This window comes from Gopherus flavomarginatus, chromosome 9, assembly GCF_025201925.1.
Source record: "Gopherus flavomarginatus isolate rGopFla2 chromosome 9, rGopFla2.mat.asm, whole genome shotgun sequence".
NCBI lineage: Eukaryota > Metazoa > Chordata > Testudines > Testudinidae > Gopherus > Gopherus flavomarginatus.
Window position 1 is genome coordinate 57,088,038 of NC_066625.1, and position 19,699 is coordinate 57,107,736.

Below are 19,699 nucleotides of genomic sequence, written 5' to 3' on the forward strand. Positions count from 1 at the left end.
TTATTTTATTATCTTAATTTTGAGTTTGACTATTAAAGGGGTTTCGCCCTTGCTTTATTTTCAAAGAAAGTTCTCAAACTATCAGGCATGATGGCGAGTGATGACTGTCTTCCAGGACACTCCAAAATTACTTACAAATCTGTTGGAAACTTATCTTTTTCGCTTCTTCCCTCTAAACCTTTACCTTGATGGGATAAATATTCTAGAATCAGAATTTCCCATACTTTTTGATACCACTCAATAGATTTAGAGGGCAGTCACTCCTATTCCACTACTTTGCTGTAGTAATTGTAACAACAACTAGGAGTGACCAATTTTTTATGGCTTTTATAAGATACAGTGTTTTCAAGACAAGTTAATATAAATACTAAGGGGTTATCTGACAGTTGACACCCTGTTATCTCCTTTATGGAGTCTGCAACAGCTTTCCAAAATGTCTTAATTTTTGGGCTTGCTTTAACTAAGTATGTTGTAAAACCAGCTTATTGTTTTAACTAGTTATATTGTGGTAGAATCCAAAAGCCGCAATTAAGAACAGGCTCCTATTGTCCTAAGTGTAGGAGGGAAAAACAAACAAAAAAAATCCCACACTAGAAAACATGGTTCCCACTCCAAACAGCTTACCATCTAAGAAAAACTTTTATCTAAAAGGAACCACGTTTCCAGTAACTTCAGAAAATACAAAATAGATTACAATTTGTTCTAGGCCTGGTAGAATCTATCTTGTTGTCCCACTGTCTGAGAGTCAAAACTTGCAGGACTTTTATCAGCTGTATCTCTGGAACTTTCATAAGACTTGAGTCATATGCCCCTTTTGAAACAGTAAAAGGGACTCTAGGCAATCTTAAACTCACTCAATGTGGATAATTTGTTACATCTCCACTATTATTTAAAATATTATTTGTTATAGTAAGGATGGGTTTCATATTTATATGTGCTGAGGTGTGTAAAATCAATGTGTTGTGCATGACTGAAACATTAGTGCTTTCGTTATTGAGGAAAAGGGGTTTAAAGCTATTTTCTGTGAGATTAGGCAACTCCTTTCTTCTGTTATGAACTCTTTTTCTGGTGTGATACTGGGCATAGTATTTCTTACCATTTCAGCTTACAGTAACTGAACAATTATGTCATTGGCTGAGCAAATTCTAAGCCAGAAAATTAAATGTCTCAAGATTCTTAATATTTTTAAGCCTGTGATTTTGTTGATAGTTACACTGATTTAAGAGAAATTGCCTTCAAATTCTGATTGGCTTTTGAAACTATCCAGTCATTCTGAAGGATTTAACAAAGAGAGTAATAACTAGATTGCACATTTTGGAGGTAAAGCTCATTATTACACTGTTGGGAGAATTAAACTAACTTGCCCTTTGCAAAATTAGTTGTACATGCTGTTATAACACAATTAGTGATGCTTTGGCTGTAAACAAAAGAGTAAGAATTAGAGTGCATTACAATACATATCCCAACTTAATGCAATGCACTAGGTAATTATTTATAAACAGATAAAATGACAGAGACCAATATGGAACTCTATGGAACATCTGCCATTATCTGACTGGATTTATAAAGAGTGCCATCCATCCTGTCTATTGTTGTATAACACTCATATAAGAATCAAGATGGGACAGATTTAGCAGTGAATCATATGGTACTTCTTTTTAACAGTCCAGCAACGGAGTATGATTGACAGAGCCTTGGAGAGATCAATGAACACTTTAGCCAGAAGCTAGCTCGTGTCTAATGCACTAGCATTAATTTTGCTCAATTCTATTAGTGCTGTCTGTACAGAATGCCCTGCCCTAAAACTCATCTGCCACTGGGATACAATCCAATGTTTATTTCCATTAAGTTTAGCCATTGTTGGTAACAATAAAAATCAAGAGATAGTTGCAAACTAATGATTTATGGTCAGAATGAAACATGGATGACCTTGGCTGCCTGCCATTCACTAGGAAAATGACTGGTAGTTAGAAATAAATTAAAGTTATTGCAAAAGGATAACATAAGTTATTTCTCTGATAGGTAATTTTACCAGTTAAATAGCCATGCCATTAAACTAGCAGCTGTTTTACAAATTACTAAGTTAAAAAAATAGTCTTAGCTTCCATAGTTATGGTTTTAATAATGATGAAAAACCCAATGCTACATGGTTTGACAGAAAAGCAGCTCTTGTGATATGACTGTATTTTCAGTCTTGGTCGGATCATAAGCTGAATCATTCTTAAGCAGGAAGTTACGCAAGAAAGTTAATAAACTGATGACCTATGACTGGAACTGGTAGTGGGATGGAAATTCCCTCACAGTTGACACCAAAGTTACAGCTACACCTTTCTTGACTGGAATTTGCACATTAATGAAAGCTTTGGATTCATTTATTTTAAGGTAGTCTAATAAAACTGTTTTCACTTTGTGTGTTTGTTATAATATTTACTACAAAATTTGTAACTTTGTGTGTTTGTTATAATATTTACTACAAAATTACAATGGGCATAGATTAACCCAGTCCATTTTATAAATAGTTATTACTGTGAGTTCTAATGCAGTTATGTCATGTCAGTATTTTTAATACTTTCTACCTTGACTGCCCGCTCTTTTAATTGTAGCTTTTCTAACAAGTGGGGACTGAATAAAATACCAGAAATTCAAACAATTTCAGTGGGACACCGAAAAGGTCAAAATAGTAGTGTATGGTACTTTAATTCATAAAATATATTCTGACTTTCAAAGGTATGACCAGCCAAAATTCAACATCTGGAAAGAGTTTTTTATGTTTGCAAATGTATGTCTCTTATATCATTCCAGAATGGATATGTATTTTATAGATGTGATACCTGATCATCTGCCAATCTCCCTTTCCCCCTTCAAACTTTCCCCCATAAAAATAAATGTAATTAAAAGAGCAAGTCAATATTTAGATGTATATTTTCTGTTTGTTAATTTTTTAAAAACTGACCTCACTGTTACATCTGCTCTATGATCTATTCTATAACACATTCACAAAAGATAAATTGTACACACAACTTACTATGTTATGTGCAAAGTCGTAGAATGTGATCTGTCCATTTTACTCTCTTTAAAACAGAATATGTCATATTTATAAAATCACTGTCTCTCTTTGCTTCCCCCACCTCCTTCCTCTCACCCCAGAAGTTTGCTGTCCCAGTTTCCTTTCTCCCTTGATCTTCAGTCTTATGGTATGTCTACATTACAAAATTAGGACAATTTTATAGAAGTTGATTTTTAGAAATCGATTATATACAGTCGATTGCGTATGTCCACACTAAGAGCATTAAGTCGGCGGAGTGCGTCCTCACTAACGTGGCTAGCATTGATTTATGGAGTGGTGCACTGTGGGTAGCTATCCCACAGTCCCTGCAGTCTCTGCCACCCAATGGAATTCTGGGTTAAGCTCCCAATGCCTGATGGGGCAAAAACATTGTCATAGGTGGTTTTGGGTACATGTCGTCAGTCACCCCTCCCTCTGTGAAAGCAATGGCAGACAATTGTTTCGCACCATTTTTCCTGGGTTATCCATGCAGACACCATATCATGGCAAGCCTGGAGCCTGCTCAGCTCACCGTCACCGCTGCTGTTGTGAGCAAGTCTACTATGCAGGCTGCTGTGATCCAAGCAGCTAATGCAATCATTGACGTTCTGTTATCAAGGATAGTGACTCTGGGAAATGTGCGGGCCTTTTTAGATTTTAGGTGCATCATATTCCTGTCCTTTGTCACTGGTGAAGAAGTCTTGCAGCTACACATTCTAGTCTGGTTGGCACCATAACACCTCATAGCATTTCTGTGGTTGACACATGTAACAGTTCCAGGGCTCTTGCTCTTTTGCCTTCGCCGAGGTACCCTTGCCCTACTCAGACCTCCAAGCATTCGACACAGAAGCAACTGCAGCAGCTGGCACTGCTACACAGCAGCAGCTCCTTGCCTTCGCAGCAGACGGTGCAGTAGGACTGCTAACCGTCCTCATCTGACTTGTAGTTTGGCCGGGGGTTCTGGGAACGTCTTCCCTGCCCGGCTCCTAGCAACCTTCAGGGCATGGTGTATGGCTCCACTGCTTCCACTGCAACTCTGCTCTCCTGTTCCCCAGCAACGAGCTCGGGGGATCCGTTCTGGTCCTCGTGGGTGCTGCTAGCAGCAGATGGTGCAGTAGGACTGCTTACCATCCTCATCCACAGCTTCCGCTACAACTCTGCTCTCCTGCTCGGGGGATCCGTTCATGAAGCCTGGACAGTAGTAAGGAGCAGTTCAACTATAGGCGGAGCAAGTGCAGAATGGTGGTAGAATGTGCCTTTGGACATTTAAAAGCTCACTGGTGCTGTTGGTCAGACTTCCGTGCAACCAACATTACCATTGTTATTGCTGCTTGCTGCGTGCTCCATAATATCTGTGAGAATAAGGGGGAGCCGTTTATGGTGGGGTGGGAGGTTGAGGCAAATCGCCTGGCGTCCGATTTTGAGCAGCCAGACACCAGGGCGATTAGAAGAGCACAGCAAGGCACGCTGTGCATCAGAGAGGCTTTGAAAACCAGTTTTGTGACTGGCCAGGCTTCGGTGTGACAGTTGTGTGTGTTTCTCCTTGATACAAAACCGCCCCCTTTGTTGATTTTAATTCCCTGTAAGCCAACCACCCGCCCCACTTCGAAATAAAGTAACTATTGTTTTGAAACCATGCATTCTTTCTTTATTAATTAAAAAAAAAAAAAAGATAACGGACAAGGTAACCTGAGAGGGGTTGGGGAGGAGGGAAGGACAAGGCCACATTGCTTATTGTAGCCACATTAAAAATCAAACTGTTTGAATGACAGCCTTCTGTTGCTTGGGCCATCCTCTGCAGTGGAGTGGCTGGGTGCCTGGAGCCTCCCCCGCCGCATTCTTGGGCATCTGGGTGAGGAGGCTATGGAACATGGGGAGGAGGGTAGGTGGTGGATGCAGCAGGGATCTGTGCACTTGTTGGCTTTCCTGCAGCTCCAACAGACGAGACGCTTCATCATGTCCATTTGCTTCCCCAACAGATGCTTCATCATGTCTGTTTGCTCCCTCATTAGCTTCAGCATAGCATCCTGCCTCCGCTCTTCGCACGCACTTAATTCTTTCCTGGCCTCTGCCACTGAATACCTCCTGTGCCCTATCAGTGCGAGAGGACTGCATGAGCTCAGAAAATGTCATCACAAGTGTGGTTTTTTCGCCTTCTACTCTGCAATAACCTCAGGGACGGAGATGATAGGAGGAGAGTAGAAACATTCTATGCTCTACGATTCTGGGGGGACTGCATGGTCACCTGTGCTGCTGAATTTGCCATGCTGACGAAACAGGAAATGAAATTCAAAAGTTCCCGGGGCTTTTCCTGTGTACCTGGCTAGTGCATTGGAGTTCAAAGTGCTGTCCAGAGCGGTCACAATGGAGCACTCTGGGATAGCTCCCGGAAGACGATACTGTCAACTTGCACCCACACTACCCCAAATTCGACCCAGCAAGGTCGATTTTAGCGCTACTCCCCTTGTCAGGGAGGAGTACAGAAGTCGATTTTAAGAGCCTTTTAGGTTGACGGAACACAGCTGGTTGTGTGGACGCAGTCATTTTTAAATTGACCTAATGCGAATAAATTTGACCTAATCCCGTAGAGTAGACTAAGGCTAAGTCTCCTTGCTCAGCTGGTCCTAGTCTCCCCAGCTCAACTTCTATGTTCCAACTTTCCTGCCACCTCCAGTCTTAGTCTCATCTCATCCCCAAGACCCTGGTCTCAATTTACTCCCCTTGCCCCTCTCTCCAGGTTTCTCTCTTGTCCCCTCAGCATTTGAATCAGGCAGCTTCCTCCTCCACATTGCCTGGATCTAGCACAGGGTGCATTGAGACCACAGGGGAGAGAGTCTCTCTGCTCTCAGTTCTGGTGCCTGGACTCAACCTGCAGCAGCCCAGAGTTACAATTCCAGGGCAAGTCCTGCTCAGACCTGGTCTGGAGTGTACTCAGCATGGATGGAATCTTCAGGGAATTTAGCTGCAAAGCCCCCGCAAGTCTTTACGGATAATGTATAAACTGTGGTTTTTTAAAGGCTTAAAACTTGGTCAAATTTGGGCAGATTTTCACAGTGATGGCAAAAAGCACATCCCTGACATACAGGCCACCATCCTGCCAAATGTGAAATTTTTGCTCCAAAGCCAAGGGACACCAGAGCAGGGATGAGCAAACTTTTTGGCCCGAGGGCCACACTGGAGTTGCAAAACTGGATAGAGGGATGGGTAGAGAAGGCTGTGCCTTCTTAACTACCCCCCTCAGAACCCTTGACCCATCCAACGCCCCCCCAAGCTCCTTATCCTCTAACTGCCCCTGCTGGGACCCCCCACCCCTAACCACCCCCTGGGACCCCACCTCCTATCCAATCCCGCTGCTCCAAGTCCCCTGACTGTCCCGACTCCATCCACACCCCTGCTCCCTGGAACCCCATGCCTATACAACCCCCACTGTTCCCCATCCCCTGACCACCCCCCCAGAACCTCTGCCCCATTCAACCGCCCCCTGCTCCCTGTCTGCCCCCCGGGGTACCCCCGCCCCTTGTACAACATCCCGGCCCCAGCCCACTTACCGTGCCAAGCAGAGCATGCAGAGCAGCATGTCTGGCTGCCACGCTGGCCAGAGCCAGACACGCTGCCGCTCTGCTCGGCAGAATTGCGCAGCTCCGCCACGCAGAGCATTGCCCGTTCGGCGGCGTGGCTCTGTGGGGGAGGGGGGACAGCGGGGGAGGGGCCAGGACTAGCCTCCCTGGCCGAGAGCTCAGGGACCGGGCAGGATGATCCAGTGGGATGGATGTGGCCCATGGGCAGAAGTTTTTTTTTTAACATGAGCAAAATAACACATTTCCCCTAACCTTGTTTTGAGAAACAGCTGAACCATTTTGGGTGAAATTTTCCAGAAAAATTCAGCCTGAGGCAGACAGCAGAAATGAAAATTTTCAGTCCCTATGGTTAATGTCTGGCAAAATTATAAGAACTGAAAACCGGGTCTTACAACGGATAGTGTCAGGCAGCCTTAACTACAGGCAGTTCTACCAGACCCGCCTATAATAATTTGTAAATCAATGCAAATCACTAGCTTGCTCATAAAATATCAACTTCAGGAAGAGTACTCAAGTTTTAGTCTGCCTGCTTCTCTCTTGTCCAGATCTTTAGAGTAAACCTGAGCTCCTAAATCATGCAAAACTCACTGAATTCACTGAGAGTTTTGCCTGAATAAGCAGCTCAGAACTGACCCTTCACACACACACACACACACACACACACACACACCCCTACCTATCTACCTACCTACCGGGCAAATCCTCAGCTGGTGTAAACTGTTGTATCTCCACTGGACCTGTGGGAATTTACTCTGGCTATGGATCTGCCCCATATTTTTAATCTCTCACTATATATACAATGCTTTGAAACTTAAAAATAATGCTTTTTCCTCTTTGCATGTGTCTTTTCCAGATGTTACCATCATAGGGGAACCTCTTTTTATTGGAACTTTTCTGTCCAAAATCTACATAGTTAGCTCAAAAAACATGAACACAAAAACTTTCAAGACAGCAAACTCCAAGGAGAAGAGGTCAGCATTTCGAAAGCTGAAAATGTTAATAATGGTGTAAAAGCAGGTGTTCGGAAGCCAGACAGAATTTTAGATGTTAAAGAACATTAAGATGTGTTTTCTCAACCACACATTACATACAGTATCAATGTGATATTATAATGCTGACAGCTTATTCTCCACTTGCTTATGAAGCTGTCAATTTATGAAGGGAGGATGCAGTACTTGTGTCAATGTCTTATGTTGTGGCAAATTAGTGCATTTACCTCATAATATACAGCCGAGACATTTCTTTGGCACAAGATATGAAAAAAAGGAGATCAGTATGCTGTCACTTTTCTTTAGTATATATTTTTACTGTAGTTGATGCCAACTCGAAGCTAGGAAAGACCCTATTCTGTTTCCATGGATTTACTCCGTCGAGCAATGCAACATTTCTTTTTGTTGGATATACGGGTGTACTAACCATTACAGCACAGACTAGGGATTCTAGGTTTTCATAGTATTTAACCATACATGAAAGAGAGCATTTGTAGGGCTTTGCTCTAGTTTTCTGATACCTTGCCATCCCTCTAGGCTGTATGTCTTGCTTTGTCTTCCGCCCAGTGCTTGGGTGGTGCCGTTCTTGTCTCTTGCTTCAGCCTGGCTTGGGCTGAGTGCCAGAAATGAGCCTATGGCCTTGGCTACACAGGTGCTTTACAGCGCTGCAACTTTCTCGCTCAGGGCTGTGAAAAAACAGCCCCCTGAGCGCAGCAAGTTACAACACTGTAAAGCGCCACTGTAAACAGTGCCAGAGCACTGGCTCCCAGTGCTGTAAGCTAATCCCCACGGGGAGGTGGAGTACCTGCAGCACTGGGAGAGCTCTCTCCCAGCGCTGGCGCCACGACCGCTCTCTCCCAGCGCTGGCGCCGTGACCACACTTGCACTTCAAAGCGCTGCTGCGGGAGTGCTCCTGTGGCAGCGCTGTACAGCTGTACGTGTAGCCATATCCTGTTACCTCTCTTGACAGCTGACCCTGTGTTTTCTGCACAACTAAAACTCCTAGTGAATGGGAGATTTCCCTGAGTAAGGATAACAGGCTTCCTTCCAAAATGCTTCTCCTGGGCACCATCAAGCCAAATATATCCCAGAATTTAGCTTCTGTGAAAATAAAGCTTTCCCCAAACCTCAGATCAAAAGAAACATTTCCATGAACTAAAATTTCTTCTTCCCGTTCTAGTGAAGAGAGATTTTAATTGAAAAACAAAAAGGAAAATCAAATCAATCCCCTGCAGTGTCTCAAATTAAAGCCTTTAGCCTTGTGCTAGTGTATGAGAACCTAAAAGTGAAATGTATCAGAGGGGTAGCCGTGTTAGTCTGGATCTGTAAAAAGCGACTTTTTGTCGCTTTTTAAAAGTGAAATGTCACACACTCAAAGAAAAAGGGACTGGCTTATTCCTGTTGTCCAATGTTAGAAAAATGAAGGAAGGAAAACACACGCACAAACTGTGAAAGATTAGATAGAATGGGACTAATTCTCATTTACTCAAAGACCCTTTTACATCACTCTGTCAAGGAAAAGGGGCCTCACCCAGGTTAAGACAGTGAGAGAGAATGAGGCTCAATACTTTTTAAGTTTTCATAGTTGAAGGAATTACCTGTAACATGGATATGGAAATGCACTTATTAAAAGTGGATGATTTTAACCTGACATTGTCCATTTAGGGAAGAGTAGTAACCAAATAGCGTGGGCTAGAAAATTAGACACTGGAATGGGATTCAGGAAATTGTAGGTTCAAGTCCCCACTCTGTCACTGGTCACTGCATGGTCTTGGTCAATTATCACTTCTCTCTCATTTCTGAAACGGTGATATTATTATTTACCTACTTAACTCACAAGGGCATTAGAAGGATAATTAGTTAATGGATGTGAAGATGTGCTAAGCATTGTTACTAACATCTGGAACAGTTAAGGCCCCAATCCTACACAGACTTACACATGTACTTAAGAGTGTAAGTTTTGGGAAGTCTGGGGCCTAAGACTTGGAAACTCATTAAGGCTGAACTTACAAGCCCTGTCTAAACAGAACTATGAACAACAGTCCATGAAAAGAGTAGGCACTGGAAATTTCTAAACTGAGACTATACACAACTCCCCTTAATGCAATGGGAGCTACATTTGTCAATCCATGATCACAGAGCACTAGGAGACCAGGGGTATGGCTATTCTACAGCAGCTAGAGACATAGCTACAGCACTGCAGCTGTGCCACTGTAGTACTATAATGTAGATGCTTCCTACATTGATGGAAGGGGTTTTTCTGTCTATGTAGATAAACCACTTCTCCGAGAGGCAGTAGCTTGGTCAATGGAAGAATTCTTCCATCGACCTAGCTGCATCTACAGTGGGGGTTAGGTTCAGCTAACTACGTTGCACAAGGCACAACATTTTTCACAGGCCCAAGGAGTGTTCCCTCTAGTTTTTCCCATCCATGTGTGGAATGAATTTTGTTATGTGCACCAATATGGAGGTGATGTGTGAGGCGTTTGGTGTGCAGGCTGCCCCAGGGCTACAGCAGGGAGACAGGGGTCCACCCAGCTCTCTCTCCCCGGAGCAGCACCTGGGCTTGTGGGGAGAGGTGACTCTCCCAGCTGCAGCAGCTCCAGCAGGCCTGGGCTGGGAGAAGGACCCCTCTCCCTGGCAGCTCTGGCAGGCCTGGGCCAGGCCAGGGGAGGGGCTCCTCTCCCTGGCCACGGCAGCTCCGGCGGGGCTGGGCCGGGGAAAGGGCTCCTCTCCCTGGCAGCTCCAGTGGGCCTGGTCTGGGCCACGGGAGGGGCTCCTATCCCCAGCTGCGGTGGCTCTGGCAGGGCTGGTCTGGACCATGGGAGGGGCTCCTCTTCCCAGCTGCAGCAGTTTTTGTGGGCCTGGGCCGGACCATGGGAGGGGCTCCTCTTCCCAGCTGCAGCAGCTCCGGTGGGCATGGGCCAGACTGGGGGAGGGGATCCTCTCCTCAGCAGCTCCAGAGGGGCTGGGCTGGGCTGGGTGACCTGCATGGCCCTAAACAGCCTTCTGCGTGGCTGCACAGCTTACAGGGAATCTAGGGTCTGAGTGATATAGCTAGGTGAATTTAATTAATAGGTGGAGACCAGGCTCTGGAGTCTCAGTTATCTCATCGATGTGTTGTGTGACCTTGAGCAAGTCACTTCACCTTTCTTTAACCTTCCACTTTCTGTCTGACATGTGTACATAGACTGTAAACTCTTTGGAGTAGGGACTGATTATCACTCTGTGTGTTTGTACAGCACCTAGCACAATGGGGCCCTGATCTCAGCTGGGGCCTCTATGTGCAATACAATTCATATTAATTACTACTACAGCAATCGGTTTGATAGGATAGCAATTTTTTTCTGGTTTAAAAAGCAATTAGATGCTTTACTTAGTTTGGGCCTACAGTATGTGACTGGTTTCTACTAAAATAACCAATTTAAAAGCAAGGAAACTGAAAGCTCATTTCATGATATTAAAAGTCATTCAAAATATTTAGTTCACTGCCAAAACCAGTATTTTCGAAGATAGTACTCCCTCTTTGTTTTTTTAATGTAAATGAGTTCATTTGAAACAATTTCTTTTTTTAACATTGACCTTGCTTTTATTTTAATACTGATTTATTAAAAAATTTTGGACCTGGAAAGATTCTAAAACCTTGAATTGCTCCCAGAAACTAGATAGAAGCTTCTTCTGCCGCACTTTTGAGTTGGTCAAAAGAGTCTCTGACATATTGATAGCTGATAAATTAGTTATTGAAGTTATTCTCTTCCATTAAAAATGAAAAAAAAAAGTTACTATCCCCTTCAAGATACACATACAGAAGCAAGGGGAAGAGACCACCTTTCAAACAACAAATGTTCTACAGTTGTGCCAGTTTCACATATGGGAGGTAAGAATAAATACAACACAGGATGCAATTTCCTGAAAGTAGCTAGAAACTTTAACATCCTAGAGAGTTCTACAGTTCAAGTCTGTCATCTTTCAGTCTTTACAAAACCAGTCTCTTTGACAGACAACATGTAAATAAAAATATAATGGAATTTTTACCCCTTGCTCTTGGCAGATCTGGGTTAGCCTTTCCAGCTGCTCATCTTGAATGACCTTTGCCTTCTCATATTGGTGAATCACCATCTCCATCTCCACTTTCACTGGCAGCACATATGCTGGAAAAAAACAAACAAGTGCTTGAAGAAATTCAGCAGCAGTTTAGCTTATCAGAGGAGATGTCTGCATATATTTTAAAACCAGAAGGAATCATCACAATCATTCGATCTGACTTTCTGTGTAACACAGACCATAGGATTTCACTAGTAATTGCTCTATGAAACCCAACAATTTGTGATTGAACTATAGCATTTCTTTTGGAGAAGGAATTTGATCACCTGCAACCACAAGGACCCCTGATGTGGGTCATCAGCAGGGTTTGAACCCTGGATGTTAGATCCTCAGCTGCGAACCATCACTTGAAATACAGGCAAAACTAGAGCTGAAATGCATTTGCATTAATGTCGATCTATTCCAGCACTTATCACAGATCTTCTAACTGGCTGGTTAAGAGCATTTTCTGCTTTGTATTCTGCAGAAACATTTGAACTAACATTTGAAAAGTGCGGCTGTGCACCAGCTTCTAGGAGAAGAGCTATTCCAGACCCTATGCATTTTAACATCGACTCCTAAATACAACTGCAGGAAATATCTATATGAGGGAAATAGACGACTAAGGGTAAGAGTTTCAAAGGTACAAACAGCAGTTAGGAACCTAACTCCCTTTGACTTTCAATAGGAGATGGGTGCCTACCTGCCCTTTATGCCTTTGAAAATCTTCACCAAGTCACAGTTAAGGCCAGCTCACTTTGTTCAGGATGACTATGCAAATTTTACTGTTTTTCTTGATGTTCTTCACAACCTGAATCAGATCCTGAACTTTGGTCTCAGTACGTCACCATACTGGGCTGCATTCTCTCCCTTTGGAACTTGGGAGTCCTCAGTACAGTAACTCCTCATTTAATGTCATCCCGCATAACTTTGTTTCAATGTTACATCCCTGCTCAATTAGTGAACATGCTTATTTAAAGTTGTGCAATGCTCCCTTATAACGTCGTTTGCCTGCCTGCTTGTAGGATTCTGTGGCAGAGCAGCGACTTTACAAGGAAGCATTGCACAAGTTCCTTCTCTGCTTCCTCCTCCTCCCTTCCAGCGCTTCCCCCACAGCTGTTTAGTGGAGCCTAGCATTTTCTGGGAGGGAGAGGGAGGAGTGGAGATGCAGGGCTTCTCCGCTCCTCCCCATCACTCCCAGCACTTCCTGCTTGGAATTTCTGGGAGGGAGGGGCAGTAGTGGGGAAGCACTGCATCTTAGGACTTGGGGAGGGGGGAGCGGATGTGGTGTGCTCCGGAGAGGAGGTGGAGTGGGGGTGGGAAGAGGTGGGCCCGGAGTGAAGCGGGGACAGGAAGAGGCAGGCCTGGAGCATTCCTGGCAAAGTCTGAGCCTGTTCTTCTCCGGGCAAGCTGCCGCTGTTGCTGCAAAGGTGTTTCCTAGTGGCCTTGCCTGCAGCGGGCTGTGCCTGTGTGGGGTAAGCCAGGGGCACTTCCCAACCACAGTACAGTACTGTACAGTATATAATACCTTTTGTCTGCCCCCCAAAATTTCCTTGGAACCTAGCCCCCTGCATTTACATTAAATCTTATGGGAAAATTGGATTTGTTTAACATTGTTTCACTTATAGTTGCATTTCTCAGGAACATAACTACAATGTTAAGTGAGGAGTTACTGTATCTGGAACATAAATGCCACTGTGAAATGCTCTCTCTCTCACAGAAGCAAAGTGATCCTACTTTGGCCTCATTCATTTTGCATTCCTCTTCCCTGCATCCGGGAATCCCATAAACTGATAGCAAAACAATTTACAGTTTGATAATAGATCTGACTGCCCTCCACCCATGCTAATAGCCCCTTCCTTGAATTCTTGTTTCTGCTCTCAGACACTGCTCTTGTTCTCTGCAGTCTTAAGTCTTCAAGCTGCTTGCCTCTCTCCAAGTGCTTCCCAAAGGAGGTGTGTCCTGGAATCCGGGGCAAAACAGCCCTGGCACACAGCTAATTATACTCAAATTAATAGCAGAGACAGATTTGTGGAAAATTTTCAGTGAGGAATCTCCAAGGTACAAAGAAAGTATGAGGAATCAGACACAAAGTTATACCAGAGGCAGGAACTGAAAGCAGAATGGATCAAGATAGAGGAGGCTGGAAGAAGGATTCATAAAGCAGCCATGGAATTAATTTCTATTCTCACCCACCAGTGGGAGTCACAACACTAAATACCTGTTTATTGCTTTTAAAATTTAGAGGAAGGAGAACAATAAAGAAATTCTCTAAAAGCAATTCCGAGGGCTACAATCCTTTTCTTAACCAACCAACCAACCAATTCTCAAGACAGCAAGTTTAATCACCACTTACCATCAATAATTCTCTTAACTCTCCAAATTCTCAGAGTGATAATGAGACTGATGGCATCCCAAGGACTGCTTGGGCCATTTGCCACAGTAGAGGCCACCATTGGAGCCAAGGATAAAATTATTACAGCACCATCAAATACCTAAAATGAGAAAGATTTTTAAATGAATAGCATTTCCAAACCCTTTCTAAGGGTCACATATCCTCCCACCCTCCTTAGTGATCTTGGAAGGCTCTTAATGAACAAAAGTGGTGCAGTTATGATAAACTGGGTATGTTTCAAGGTGAGCAGGCCACAAAAAAGCTGCATCCTCTGCATGCTGTGAAGCAGAATTTCTTAGTGACTTCATCTGCACTTTTAGAGGTGAGGGGGAGCCATGGTCAGGGAGTTCTGCAACCATTCCATTGGCCAAAATCTCCATGTACAGGTGATGCCCCAAATGCTATTACAACCCAGGAGTTGTATTATTATTGCTGTTTATTACCAGCCACTAGGTGCGGCAGCAGTACAAACACAAAAGAGGACACAGTCCCTGCCTGAAAGAACTTGCATTTTAAAAAGATGCAGGGAGAAAGAGGTGGAGTAAAGGGGAACAATAAACAAGTGAAGTGATCAGGTGGCACTTGACCACATCCTAGTAATTCAATGCTGGGTGTTCTGTGTTTGTCAGAGACATAAAGACTATCTCCAAGGACTCCATGACTGTCATGATTAGCTGGCTAGCTTTCTGTAGGTGTCCTGGCAAACATGGATCTTCAGGAGACCTGAATAAGGAGAGGTTAGTGGCCATGGGGAATCAGCTCAGGAAGGACAATGTGGGAGAAGGCATGGAAAGGTTTGTGGGAAAAGTGGACAAATGGCATGTCAAGGCTGGGCTTATTAGCAAAGCAGAGAGAATAGAATTGAGGGCAAGGTTAATAATAATGCTTGGGCTGGCCCACCACATCCTGGAAAGGCATAAGGCAGAATTCTGTGCCCCTAGCCCCTGTGAAAGTCCCAGTGTAAGGCCCATTTATTCATGGTTTGCACAGGGAAACAAGATGTACCCCATTATAAGCAACACGCATCAAGAACTGAACATAAACACAATCCACTGGAAAGACACAAATAACAAGTCATAATCCTCACTGGCACCATCTGGAGGATGCTAGAACATAACACTTCCCTTTAAAAAGTGAAATGAAACTGTTGAAATTGATGTTTTGCTGGATAACATCAAGTACCACCTGGCTTCCAACCCATACTGTATGTCTCACTTGGAATATGCAAGCCAGATAAATGGCTCAAGGTTTAGCTTTGGAAGATTTCCACACTTCTAAATGTGGCTTTATATGTAATGAAAACCAAATTTCCTGTCCTCTCCTGCACAGCTTTTAGTTTATTAGCTCTACATTCCATTTAATCTCTGTTTCTATCACAGCAATCCTACAATTACTGAAATTATAACGTACACTAATTACTGTTGCACTTTAGCTGTGTAAATTCTTAAGTAATTATCATTTTGTTAGTTATGTACATTAAGGCCTTATCTACTCTTGGTCAAAACCATAATAGCTACAAACAGGCCTGAACACAGTTATTGCTAGCAGGTTCCAGCCACAGTCTCCTTGACAAGTATGGACAGGAGTTTGTTATCTGTTATAAAACTGTGTGACAGATGTATGGTGGGGGATTAGTCTATGTCTTGTCTATACTACATCCAGAATCAAGTCTGGGGAGTGGGTTAGCAACACAGTTAACAAACTGTATCGCAGACGATACTTAATGTCCCCACAAATGGCTTTATGTTTGGACTTTCAGAGTTTTTACTAGACCCAATTGGAAAACGGATTTTCTCCTCCATGGAAATTTTGAGATTTTGACTTTTTTTCCCCACCCTGGATTGGGAGGAAAAGCCAAATAAATCTTTTTTTTGAAACAACAACAAAAATCTAAAGTTTTAGTTCTGAACATATTAAAATGGGATGTTTCAACATTTTTGAAGTTTTTTCCATAAATAAATGTTTGTTGAAATCTATATGATTTAGTGAAAATGTTTGGTGTTGTTAATGTAGCATTTTCCAACAAAAACTCTTTGTGATGAAAATTTTCCTACCAGCTCTAGTTTTAACTTGATTATGGAAGCATGGTTAGGCCTCATCTACACTACAACTCTCAATCACATTGTTAACCAGATCCTCAGACTCTGTTATCATTATAATGTGGACAGGGATTATATAATCACATTTGACTTGCACGGGTCTCAAAAAGAAATTCTTGTCCACACCAGTCAGCAAAATCACACTAAAACTGTGATAGAAACAGATGTGTTTAAAACACTGTTCTAACCAGCATCAGTCTGATACTTCCCACTGTGGACAGTGTTTAAATTTGCATCTAATTTCACCTTTGTGTGCAGCGAGCAACATGCATAAATCTCTCAGAGTGTAAATGCATCAATTCCTATAGCTAAAGCACACACTGCAGAAGTAGTTAATTATTCTTACTTTGCCATGCTGAAATACAAACAGTGTTGGTTGTGGTACTTTTACTTACCTCTATTTTGTTTTCAATATAATCCCATATACCGAGAACCACAATTCTCAAAATAGTCTAACAAGAAATATTAAGAAAAAGACAGCAATTTATTATAATTTGCATGACACTCATTCAGAAATCGCCTTGAATTAATAAGACAATTAACCCCTACATGCTCCTGGGCTGTTTTTCTCTCTCTTCACAGCAAAGGAGCATTTTCTCATTTTAAAGTCCCAGAGAGTCAGAGTGCAGGGAGGAAAATGTCTGCACCCACTTTTGCTATTTAGCAAACAACGAAAGGTTAGAGTATTTTGTTAGAAAAGAGGAATAATAAGTGAACAGTAATAAATTCCTATAAAAATTCCAACAGCATCTTTCACATTTTTTTCTGGTGTTGGTGTTTTTAAAAGATCAAAATAAAATTAAAAATTACCGTAATTTCACTCACACAAAAGTTAGGGCGCCATTCTGCCTGTGGCAGTGCAGAACTCAGATTAAAATGCAAGAGGAGGATTAAAACGTAGATGTGTGGCTTGTAAAATACACCAAAATGTTATTCTGCCTATCTAAAAATATAATTAATCAGAGAGAGCTTGGTAGACATGTGAGAGAGCTGCCCAGGCCAGGAAAGAAGTCAGAATTTTGCAGGAAAAAAGAATGAAAATGACTGTGAATATACGTATCTTCTATTCATTCCAAATATGAATATATTAAAAAAAAAAACTCTGAGTTTATGCTGCTACCAGACTCTGAACACAATAACTGTAACGTAAACACAGAATAGCATTGGGTTCTTCCAAATAATACTGTTCATATGCAAGAGCCTGATTATCGATTGCCTTGCACTTTCTGTAGCTGTTTTCACCCGAACAAAGTGAGTTGAAACTGCTCCAAATCAGATGGGTAGCCTTTTATACTCACTTTACGCAGATATAAATGACTACACTGGCTGCAAGGCACTGCAGAATCAAGCCCAGAGTTTTTAAAAGAACAATACCAGTAGTTCAATGACTACGCAGGCAAATGGATCAGCTAATGTGCACTTAAAAGTAGTTCACACAAAGCATTGGACATCTGAGTTTGTTTTACTGAGAGGGAGTATGCCAGTCAGGATAATTAGTGTGATTACTCTTTTCCCGTTTGAGAAGTGTTATAGGACCTCGAACAGCCATCAGGAACCAATGCTGCTGCTGATAAACTTACATATATAAAATACTTTTTCATCTGAAGGATCCCAAAAGAACTACATAACATTTTAAGGTTCCATCTAAGGAACAGCTCATCTAACAATTCCATACTCACCGATATTATGTGGGAGCACGAACATGGGAGTAAATTCAAATCCTGAGCTGAAGTCAACTGGAGTTGCAGGTGTTCAGCAAATCTCAAGATCAGACCCTTAGGACATCTGAATAGTCCTGCACTTACAGCATTTTCATTACACAACATTCCCATTGAAAACACACATTGGTTGACATTCCTATAAGTATTAGAGTTCTCAGTCCTTGCTCCAAAAGAACAAGGATTTGAAAAACCAAAAAATCATATTCAAAAGCCCTGACTCTACCAGCTCCTTTCCAGAAACAGAATCAAATCCTGTAAGGCATGTCTATAATTGAAGATTTGTTTTTCGTGTAAAAATCTGCTGAGATTCTGATCAAGAATTTGCAAAGAAGCTTTCAGCAAGTAAGCTAAAAGCCAGGCAAAGTAAATTCTGCAGCAGGCTGTTAATAGGAAATTTAAAAGGAAACATTCCTTCATTTAAATCTTGGGACACATTCTTCCCTGTTGCCACTCCATTGACTTCAATGGAGCGACATGAGGGATGAGTTTGGCCCATTTTGTCCTATGCTTAGAAAGTACAGTATTTGTGAAAAGCTAAGTCAATGAGCAATGGAGGACTGCTAAATAGTTAGCATACACTCAGAAACTGCTTATGAAAAGCATTTATTTTTGCCATGGATAGAGAATGCACAAAGACATTTTATCTTTGGAATAATAAGGTATCCACTACAAAGAGAATAAACAGCACAACTCTTTGGCTCACAACCCTGAATATGGATTGTCTGAAACTCTCTATTTAGGGGGCATAATATTTTTTTTTCACATAATGCAGCTGCTTCTTTAAGTCCCCTTTGCAATGTTTTAATCAGGCCGCAATACTGTCATTTTAAGGGGTTTGGCTAGCTCATTTTATGGGGTAGCCAGTAACAAAAGGCCTTTTACCTCTATTTTGCTGGTGTGAATTGGTGCAAGTCAGCAATGACTGAAAATAATTATTTGACGGCTGTTTCATGGTGTATGTGGAATGAACCAGTGGGTCTCGGTCCAGTTTCTAGATGACAGGTGTCCACCTCAGGGAAAACCACCCTCACAATCAGCACTCTTGTTGATGGCCTCTGGACAGAGACCAAAGGAAGAGCAACCATGAAGTCTGCACCAGCCTCTCAACCTAGAGGCAGAGTCTCCAGAACAGAATACAGATACATGGGAGGGCTCCTGTAAACAAGCCTGACAGCTCCTTGTTCTGTGGACAGATGTCTTCAGGGCTGCACCTTTCATCAACAGAACATTCATTAACATGTTAATTTAAAAAATTGTACAGAGGTCTTTTTAATCATGCATTCATTTTCTACTCTGTGGACATATAGGTAGGAGGGCATGGTTAATGTGTCTTAAACACTGTGTGTATCCCAACATACACCTGCAGTGTTCTTCGTACACATCAGCCAATGCTTATGAATGTAATTCCAAGCTAATATCACCCTCTCTCACCAACCTCTGGCCTTAACAGAGAACACATGTTGGCAACACGCTTCCATGGTTGTTTTTGAGAACTCCTACACTCAAAAGAGCTTCATTAGACACATTTCCATATATAGTATTTTGAACCTGTCAAGTTAATGATAAATACTGGAATAAAAAAAATGTTGGTGTTACTTACAAACAACATTTTAATCCCGCCCCTGCCCCCCCCAAAAACCAAACCAAAACAATCAAACGCATTTCTTGGGCAAACAAAAATATATTTAATGTGATAATGTGATATATTGGTACAGTGCATTTAAAAACAGAATCTGTGGCAGGATCTGAAAGATAAAAGAGAATAATGATTAGAACATCTTATTTACA

At 42.4% G+C, this 19,699-nt stretch overlaps 1 protein-coding gene across 4 annotated transcripts in view; it reads right to left on the minus strand.

Annotated features, from left to right (window-relative positions):
• The window catches only part of TMEM266 (transmembrane protein 266), a 127,298-nt gene that overhangs the window by 35,310 nt on the left and 72,289 nt on the right, over positions 1-19,699 (minus strand). For all 4 annotated transcript variants that reach the window (XM_050967009.1, XM_050967010.1, XM_050967011.1 and 1 more), the window contains 3 exons: positions 16,586-16,642; positions 14,053-14,191; positions 11,649-11,764 (listed from right to left, as the gene is read on the minus strand). In XM_050967009.1, the coding sequence (XP_050822966.1) occupies positions 11,649-11,764; positions 14,053-14,191; positions 16,586-16,642 (312 nt within the window). The remainder of the gene's footprint in view (positions 1-11,648; positions 11,765-14,052; positions 14,192-16,585; positions 16,643-19,699) is intronic.